Source organism: Orycteropus afer, unplaced genomic scaffold (genome assembly GCF_000298275.1).
Source record: "Orycteropus afer afer isolate SDZICR_OR568_19922 unplaced genomic scaffold, OryAfe1.0 scaffold00558, whole genome shotgun sequence".
Classification (NCBI taxonomy): domain Eukaryota; kingdom Metazoa; phylum Chordata; class Mammalia; order Tubulidentata; family Orycteropodidae; genus Orycteropus; species Orycteropus afer.
In genome coordinates this window covers 992,858-1,002,620 of record NW_006922145.1, presented here as the reverse complement: position 1 = coordinate 1,002,620, position 9,763 = coordinate 992,858, and the positions used below count along the sequence as shown (strand labels likewise).

General features: G+C 46.5%; 1 protein-coding gene across 1 annotated transcript in view; it reads left to right on the top strand.

Annotated features, from left to right (window-relative positions):
* FRY (FRY microtubule binding protein) overlaps positions 1 to 9,763 on the top strand; it is a 571,437-nt gene that overhangs the window by 343,638 nt on the left and 218,036 nt on the right. The window contains exons 26-29 of the mRNA XM_042782984.1: positions 991 to 1,082; positions 1,548 to 1,720; positions 4,951 to 5,111; positions 6,908 to 7,018. Of these exons, the coding sequence (XP_042638918.1) occupies positions 991 to 1,082; positions 1,548 to 1,720; positions 4,951 to 5,111; positions 6,908 to 7,018 (537 nt within the window). The remainder of the gene's footprint in view (positions 1 to 990; positions 1,083 to 1,547; positions 1,721 to 4,950; positions 5,112 to 6,907; positions 7,019 to 9,763) is intronic.

The window sequence follows — 9,763 nt, the reverse complement described above, 5'->3', positions numbered from 1 at the left end:
CACTCTGTCCTCTAGGGGCGCTGTGGGTCAGAATCCACTCCACAGCAGTGGGTGTGGTTTGGGCTTTGCTTCTGTGAAGATTGACAGCCTGGGAGACCCTGTGGGCAGTTCCACTCTGTCCTCTAGGGGCGCTGTGAGTCAGAATGGACTCCACGGCAGTGGGTGTGGTTTGGGCTTTGCTTCTGTAGAGATTGACAGCCTGGGAGACCCTGTGGGCAGTTCCACTCTGTCCTCTAGGGGCGCTGTGAGTCAGAATCGACTACATGGCAGTGGGTGTGGTTTGGGCTTTGCTTCTGTGAAGATTGACAGCCTGGGAGACCCTGTGAGCAGTTCCACTCTGTCCTCTAGGGGCGCTGTGAGTCAGAATGGACTCGACGGCAGTGGGTGTGGTTTTGGCTTTGCTTCTGTGGAGATTGACAGCCTGGGAGACCCTGTGGGGCAGTTCCACTCTGTCCTCTAGGGGCTCTGTGAGTCAGAATGGACTCCACGGCAGTGGGTGTGGTTTGTGCTTTGCTTCTGTGAAGATTGACAGCCTGGGAAACCCTGTGGGGCAGTCCACTCTGTCCTCTAGGGGCGCTGTGGGTCAGAATGGACTCCATGGCAGTGGGTGTGGTTTGGGCTTTACTTCCGTGAAGATTGACAGCCTTGGAGACCCTGTGGTGCAGTTCCACTCTGTCCTCTAGGGCGCTGTGAGTCAGAATGGACTCCACAGCAGTGGGTGTGGTTTGGGCTTTGCTTCTGTGAAGATTGACAGCCTTGGAGACCCTATGGGGCAGTCCACTCTGTCCTCTAGGGGCGCTGTGGGTCAGAATGGACTCCATGGCAGTGGGTGTGGCTTGGGCTTTGCTTCTGTGGAGATTGACAGCCTGGGAAACCCAATGGGACTCTCTATGAGTTAGAATCTACCTAGTACTGGTGGGTTTTTAAGGCAGCCTTACTGCTGTTTTGCCTGTTAGTCTGTAAGTGGCATTAACACCTCTGTCTACACAGAACAAGAAACGCCGAGAGCGACGAGACTTGTTAAGGCTACAGCTGCTCCGGATTTTTGAACTTCTGGCCGACGCTGGTGTGATAAGTGACAGGTAGGCGGGATCAAAATCCTTCCCAGCCGCTCTCCTCATCTGAGGGGTCTTTTTTGTCTCCCTCCCTTTCTTGTTTTCTGTGTTCTTTTTTCTTTCTACTTAACATATCACTTTTAAATTTGCTCCTAAAAGTCTCAAACAACTTGCCTTTTTTATTTTTAATTTCCCAATCCTGTTTATGTCCAATATTGATGAGTTAGGAACAAATTTAATGAGAAGTTCTGACAGTGGGTCTTATTTTTCGTTAAGCATGCACGACCGAATTTATACACAAATAACATTCTTGAAACACGTTTTTTGCCAGCTGCACAACCACACCCTGCTATTATTTTTGTGAGAGCATTATGCCAGTTTCCATGCGTTGTGTGTGTGGGCGCGTTATTTACTCGGGCGTGCTGTGTGCGGAAATACGGTGCTCTGACGTTAAGACCCGCAGCCTAAAAGCCTGACTTTCCTTCATTCCAGCACTAACGGGGCCTTAGAGCGAGACACGTTAGCCCTCGGTGCTCTGTTCTTGGAATATGTGGACTTGACGCGCATGCTCCTAGAAGCTGAGAACGATAAGGAAGCAGAGATCCTGAAAGATATCCGCGCACATTTTAGCGCCATGGTCGCCAACTTGATCCAGTGTGTTCCAGGTACGCGATGCCTCCTTGCCCGTTCCTTTCCCGACTCGAGAAGCCACGTGTGTTCCGCCTGTCTCTGCTTCCTCTGTAACCCAGGCGGCCTGTGCGCGGGTCTGGACTGCAGTCTGTATGTATTTTGAGGTAGAGTGCGACCTGTGAAAGCCAGAACCTGTGTTAGGCGGAACCCTGCCAGAGAAGGAAAACGCAAAGACTTCCCGCTCATAGAGTGATAGGAAAGTGGTCAGAGCGCATCCTGGCAAAGCCGGAAGGCTCGCAAGACCCAGAACGACAAGGCAGTTCCTCGGAGGTCCAGCTCCCACCAGTTTCAGCGCGTTTGGAAGTGTGTAAGAGAACAGCCTGCGGTAACTCGGCACAGAGCTGGAAAGGGAACAGTCGGAATTAAACGTGACCGGGTGCCTGTCATGCTCTCACTGTTTGGGGTCCCATCTGAAAGTGAGCCTGCGGTTTGTGGGGGAAGCAAGCAATTCAGAGGGAACGTGCATTCAGAAAGTCTGCGTTTCTGACATGGAACAAAACTCTAAAGCATAAAAAGACCAGGCTTGACTGGTCTGATAGAGCCCGGAGAGACCCTCAGACCGTGACCCCTAGTCACCCTTCAGGTCTGGAATTGAACTCACTCCTGTGGCTTCCAGCCAAACAACAGACAGACATATGGGGTGAACATTGACATCAGGTTGATACACTCCTTAGAAGGATCGAGCACGGGAGAACAGAAGGGCAGTGTTTGCACAGGGTGACGGCAGGAATGCATAGGAAAGAAGGACATAGGAAAGATGTAACCTCAGGCAGGAAGTGGGAAGAGAGGTGTTCCACTGTGGGGACTACAGTCAGTGTTAGGAAACAAAATGTGTATGAACTGCTGCATGGAAAATGAATTTGCTCTGTAAACTCTCACCCAAATCACGATTATTTTAAAAAAACACATTTCTTCACGTCTCATGGAGCTAACCTGTGACTGCGTTGTCTCCCCAATCAAGGAGCTCTGGTGGCGCGGTGCCTAAGGTATTTGACCGCTAACCAGAAGGTTGGTGGTTCAGACCCACCAGCTGCACTATAGAAGGAAGATGGGACAATCTACTTCCATAAAGATTTACTGCCTCAGAAACCCGTGGGAGTCACTACGAGTCAGAGCTACCAGTCAACACATTAAACAGAATCGCTTTGGCGGTGAAACCTGTGAGAACTGGAACTCAACAGGACAGCCTTATTTTCCAGCGTCTTCTCACAGGCTTTCCGCCCTTGGCAGCGTGCCATCTTACCACTGTTCTTTCGCTCATTTCAGTGGACAATTTTTTTAACTTGTGATTTGGGTGAAAGTTTACAGAGCAGATTTCTTTTCCATTAAACATTTCATGCACATTTTGTTTTGTGACACTGGTTACAATTCCCACAGCGTAACAGCTCTCCTCCCACCTCCTCCCTGGTCACCCCTTCCCTGTGTCCTCCTTGCCCCTGCATTCCTGCCTCCCTGCCCTTCTCCCTGTGCAAATACTGCCCTTCTGATCTCCCACGGTTGACTGTCCTAAGGGGTGCATCTCCCTGGGGTAGGTGTTCAGCTTGTAGGCCTGGGAGTTAAGCCACAGGAGGAAGTTACTGGAAAATGTTTGAGTTTTCCTTTGACAGGTGTTAGCCTTCCCCAGTTTCTGGCTTTCACAGGTTTTCCTGTAGCTTAATTTTATGCTTGGTTAAATACTACATTAACAGGTGAGTGGGTTTGAAGCTTTCTCAAATAGAAATACAAAGAATGAAACTTGGTCAATGTGGTATTAAGATCGATGATTTAATAAAAAAAATTTTGGTGTAATTACAAAAAGTGACAACTCAATGAACATTTCTAGAGTTTCATTAATTTGATGCTATATAAGCTTTATCTTACCAATCCCTCTCATCCCTGAAGGCCGTACTAATTAAGGTTTGAATTGATTTCTTCAGTTAAATGGAGGTATATTTGTTTAAGAGGAGTTCTGGTGGTGCAGAGGTTAAAGCATATGACTGTTCACCAAAAGGTTAGTGGTTTGAGCCCACCAGCTACTCTGAGGGAGAAAGATGAGGCATTCAGCTTCCATACAGATGACAGCCTTGGAGACCCTGTGGGGCAGTTCCACTCTGTCCTCTAGGGGCGCTGTGGGTCAGAATCAACTCCACAGCAGTGGGTGTGGCTTGGGGGTATTTTTTGATACGTGTTTAAAATAGACAGTCTACGTGTTGTATTTCACAGCTCTTCCTAAAGACCAGCAGCTGTCAACAAAACTGTATCCAAGCAGCAGCTGAGTGGAAAGTGGTGTGGATTCCTACGCACTGGTGTCTGCAGCCTCTTTTTCTTTCTCTCCCACTCTGTGTCCCGGTGCTTTTGTGTGCAAACTGAGGAACAGGAAAGAACCCACTTGAAAGGAAAGTTAGTCTTAAATTTTGAAAACCTGTTGCCTCACCCAGGGAAACTTGAGTTAGAGAGGGAAGAGAGAGAGTCGGGAGGAGGAGGCTGTGGGATGTGCGGCTGGTTGCCTCTGTGAACAACCACCTCCTTTGCCATAAGACAGGAGAGCTAGACTCCAGGCTTGTAAAGCCCTGAAGCTGAAGGACCCCCAGAACGATTGCCTGAGCTCATCTTTACACTTTAAACCAAAAATATCCCTGAAGACTTCTTAAAACCAGACGGTTATTTAGCTTAATTGGTGAAGAATTTGCCTTGAACCCTGTGCTTTTTCAAAGAACTATAAGTAAGGGGTCACACTGACAACAGCAATTCGGAAGGTTAGAGAGGAAACGTAGGGGGCAGTGAGTTTATGTTAATCAGACCAAACTCACTGCCACCGAGTCAGTTCTGACTCATAGCGACCCTTCCTTGGGTTCCCGAGGCAGTATTTCTATGGAAGTAGATTGCCCAGTCTTCTTTCTGAGGAGTGGCTGGTGGGTTTGAACCACCAGCCATGGGGTTAGCAGTCAAATGCCTTGGAGGCTATGCCACCAGAAATGGGGGAGGAAAAACTCAGAAAAGGAAGTTGAGAACAGTTGCACAACTCAAAGAATGGAATGTATGTGGAGAAACTGTTGAGTTGGTGTGTTCTGCTGTGTAGATTTCCAACAACAGTTAAAAAGAAAACTTGAGCTGATCCGCGACGCTGTTCCTTCCCCCAGGATTCAGATCCATGCGGGCCAGCGCAGTGGATGACCCGCTCTGCCCTGCCGCCTGTCACAGTCTGCGTCTTTGTCTTTCTCCCCAGTTCACCACCGGCGGTTCCTTTTCCCCCAGCAAAGCCTGCGTCACCATCTCTTCATCTTATTTAGCCAGTGGGCAGGTCCCTTCAGCATCATGTTCACTCCTCTGGACCGGTACAGCGACAGAAACCATCAGATCACAAGATACCAGTATTGCGCACTGAAGGTCAGACATACTACTCTCTGCATGACTTCTGTCGGGTTGACGGTCACTTTTCTTAAATTCTGACCACCGTGACTTTCAAACGACGTTAAAGTGTGATGGGATAGGATACGGTACAATATATGACATCATACGTGATGTAATGGAATACACACACGGTGTGAGATCATGTGATTTGATTTGATATTTGCTACAGTGTAATATGGCATGATACATGGCACGTAGAGATACCACCTCGGAAACCCAAGGAAGGGTCGCTGTGAGTCGAGACCGACTCAATGGCAGTGAGTTTTGTTTTGTTTTGATGATAGTGATACACACACAAATATAAATGCAGAAAATGCCTCTAACATTTCCACGCTACACACACACACACATATATAGATGGGTCGATAAAAAGATATTTAAATAATTATTTCAGTTGGGCTTGCAACATCAAAACGCAAACATTTTCCGAGCTCCTGCTTTCGTCCAGTGTCCGTCCTGTATGAGAACCCTGTTTTTGCTCTTTCACCCCTAAAGTCACTGCCTTGACAATTAATTTCCAACCTTAAAAATATAGGTGCTTCAAGTTCAAAGCCTGCCAAGAGCTGCATGGCCTCTCTTCAGCTTCCTGTTACCCTAGAAGGTTGGCAGAAATCACTCTTCATGTTTCCTGGGTTCAGAATCTTCCCAAGTGTAATTCCTTACAACCCGGCTTCCTTTGGAAGTTCAGCTGTGGGTTGGCTCTGACGCATGTACCCTAAGATGCTGCCTCCTGGGCTGGCTTCCGAGTCCATGGAGCTGCCTTGAACCATCGCCCGGATGCTCAGATGCCCCTGCTGATGGGAAAGCTCATCAGGCTTGCCCCTTCTCGCCCCTGCCCCCAGCTCCCCGTGTCCCTCCCTGCCTCCCTCTCCATTCCCCGTGGCCCCTAAACTCAAGTTTACCTTCTGGATCTTCTGACACCTTTGACCAAGGACTGGGCATCAGTTTTTCTTCTTTCCGGTTTTGTCATTTCAGTACATTCATCAAATAGTCCGCATTGGAGCCAAATTTGAGACAAGACATTCATCTCATAAGCAGAATTCGTTCACTTGAAATTGTTAAAGAAAAGTTTATGTTAAATTCCGGGCAGTGGTCATTTTGCTTTAAATATGTTACTCTTTCATTGTAAAGATTTGTTATAATCACAAAATCACATGGCCAGAACTAAATTGATTAATTTGCACTTATTTTCTTGAGTAATAGGAGCTCTGGTAGCATAGTGCGTAAGGCACTTGACTGCTAACCAGAAGGCTGGCTGTTCAAACCCACCAGCCACTCCTCAGAAGGAAGACTGGGCAATCTACTTCCGTAGAGATACTGCCTTGGAAACCCAAGGAGGGGTTGCTATGAGTTGCATCCGACTCAACAGCAGTGCATTTTGAGATATTTTACATAACTGAGTGTGTTCAAAATATTAGCAGTTCAACCTGTAATCAACATAGCTATTTATTAATGAGATACTCATTTCACTTTTTTATACAAAGTCTTAGAATCCAGTGTGTATCTTACACTTTGAGCACATCCGTATTTGGATTGGTCAGATTTCAAGGCTCAACAGCCATGGTTTTCAACTCTTAGAAAAAGATGTGAAATCTGGAAGCCATTTTTTTTTTCCCCTAGAATCCACTAGATAATGCTTTTAAAATATTGTGGAAAAGAATGGTTTTGAAAGGCCGTCCTCGTTTGTAAATCAGATGGCTAAGTTTTACACAGTCAGGTGAACACATTCATGTTCCAGGTCTCATTTCCATGTCTTGTTGGCTTTCCCTCAGGCGATGTCGGCCGTGTTATGCTGTGGCCCTGTCTTTGACAATGTGGGTCTCTCTCCAGACGGTTACCTGTATAAGTGGCTTGACAATATTCTGGCTTGTCAAGATTTACGAGTAAGTATCGGCCAAAAGTAAGGCGCTCTGGTGGCGCAGAGGTTAAGGCATTTGACTGCTAACTGGAAGGTTGGTGGTTCAATCCCATCAGCTGTTCCATGGCAGGAAGACTGGGCAATCTACTTCCATAAAGATTTACTTGGAAACACAATGGGGGTTACTATGAGTCAGAATTGACGTGATGGCAGTGAGTTTGGTTTTGGTATTTTGGAACTGGCCCAAAAGTATATCGTTTTTCAACATCTCTGGTCTTGTACCTCAGTTGAGTTACAGAGACCTGTAAGCATTGCTCACGACCACAATCTCTTCACACACTAACTATAGGAGTGTAGGTTGATACGTTATTTCTGTTAAACTGTATTGTGTAGTGCACTGGGTAAAGCGTTGGGCTGCTAACCAAAAGGTCCACAGTTCAAAGCCACCAGCTGCTCCATGGGAGAAGATGAGGCAGTCTGCTCCCTGAAAGACTGACAGCCGTGGAAACCCTGTTGGGGTTGCTATGAGTCTGAATCAACTCGATGGCAGTGAGTTATATTGCGTAAGGATCAAAAACACAGTAACAGCAAAACTGATTATAAACTAAGTCGTAAAGCAAATGTCAACAAAGTTCAAAGAACTGAAAAGATGAATACACAGTGTATTCTCTAATCAGTGAAATTAAGCTCATCAGTCACAAAATATAATTTAGAAGCACATTCTGTACTGGAAGTGAAATATCTCAAAGAGAATGAATGAGAAGGATAAGTAAGACAACGGAAAATGTAACCATTGAGATGGAACCTAATTGGCTGTGTAGACTTTGAGGGGGGGAAAAAAGTATTATTTAAAAAAAAAGGTACTTTCAGTTAACCAGTGAGTCAAAGAAGAAATAATAATGCAAAGTGGAAAATGCTTTCACCTGAAGAATAATGAAAATACTAGATACTGAACTTATAAGCTGCAAATAAATGCATGCTTGGAATGAGATGTGTAGCAGTGAATGTATGTACAGAAATGAGAGAAGGGTATTGAGCAGTGACCCAAGCATCCATCACAAAAAAGGAAGGAAGCAGTAGAGATAAAGGAAGAAAAAAGGCATAAAAAAGAAAATATGAAGGAAAGAATCATCACACCCGAAAGTGACTGTTCAAAAAGACGAAGAAAATTGATAAATCCATGGAAAGGCTGATCAAGAGCCAAAGAGAGAAGACACATGGAACCACCATTAGAAATGTTAAAGGGTACATACTATGTACGCTACAGACATTAAAAATACATGAGAGCATGTGAAGACCTCTGTTCTCAAGTGTTAGGTGTTGCCAAGTCAGTTCCGACTCGGCACCCCTACGTTGTTATTGTTGTTAGTTGCCAGCAAGTCTACTCTGACTCATAGGGACCCTGTGTACAACAGAACAGTCTTGTGCCAGCCTCACAATCCTTGCTATACCTGAGCCCATCACTGCATTCCCCAGGGAATGGCCCCTTCTGACAACATGACTGAACAAAATTCCTCACAGCTGGGCCAATAAGCAGCATCACAATAAATGGAGGAAAGATTGAAGTTGTCCAGGATTTTTTATTCCTTGGTTCCACGATCAACACCCATCAAAGCAGCAGTCAAGAAATCAGACAACGTATTGCACTGGGCAAATCTGCTGCAAGAGATCTCTTTAAAGTGCTGAAGGGCAGAGATGTCTCTTTGAAGACTAAGGTGCACCTAACCCAAGCTGTCGTGTTTTCATTCACCTCCTGTGTTTGTGAAAGCTGGGCAGTGAATAAGGAAGACTGAAGAAGAATTGATGCTTTTGAGTTGTGGTATTGATGAAGAACATTGAAGTGCCATGGACTGCCAGAAGAATGAACAAATCTGTCCTGGAAGAAGTGCAGCCGGAATGCTCCTTGGAAGCGAGAATGGCCAGACTTCCTCTCGCCTACTTGGGTCATGTTGTCAGAAGGGACCATTCCCTGGAGAAGGATGTCATGCTTGGCAAAGTGGAGGGTCGACGAAAGAGGGGAAGGCCCTCAACGAGATGAATTGACACAATAGCTACGATGCTGGGCTTAGGTATAGCAAGGATTGTGAGGCTGGCACAGGACCAGGCAGTGTTTTGTTCTGCTGTGCATGGGGCGCTATGAGTTGGAGCTGACTCGACCACACCTAACAACTACACATATGCCAGAATCTGTCTTTCTCCACCTGATTCAAACTGGCACAAGAGTGGACAGCTTCGAAAGGACACAGGAAAAACGTTACTTTCTGAGGGGAATATACCGTAGGGACACTAGGCTTCTCCTGGGAGACATGTACGCTCACTGACCACTTGCTGTTTGACAGTAACTTCAAGAATCGTCAGTTAGTTGTTGTTGGGTGTTATCAAGTCAATTCCAACTCATGATGACCCCAAGTGGCAGAGAACTGCCCAATAGGGTTTCCTAAGCTGTAATCTTTGTGGGAGACATTGTCAAAACCAAAGTGGTTGTCTTCAAGTCTGTTCCGACTCATAGCAACCCTGTAGGACAGAGTGGAACTGCCCCACAGGGTCTCCAAGGCTGTCAGTTTTCACAGAAGCAGAGCCCAAACCACACCCACTGCTGTGGAGTCGATTCTGACCCACAGCACCCCTAGTGGACAGAGTGGAACTGCCCCACAGGGTCTCCAAGGCTGTCAGTTTTCACAGAAGCAGAGCCCAAACCACACCCACTGCTGTGGAGTCCATTCTGACCCACAGTGCCCCTAGAGGACAGAGTGGAACTGCCCCACAGGGT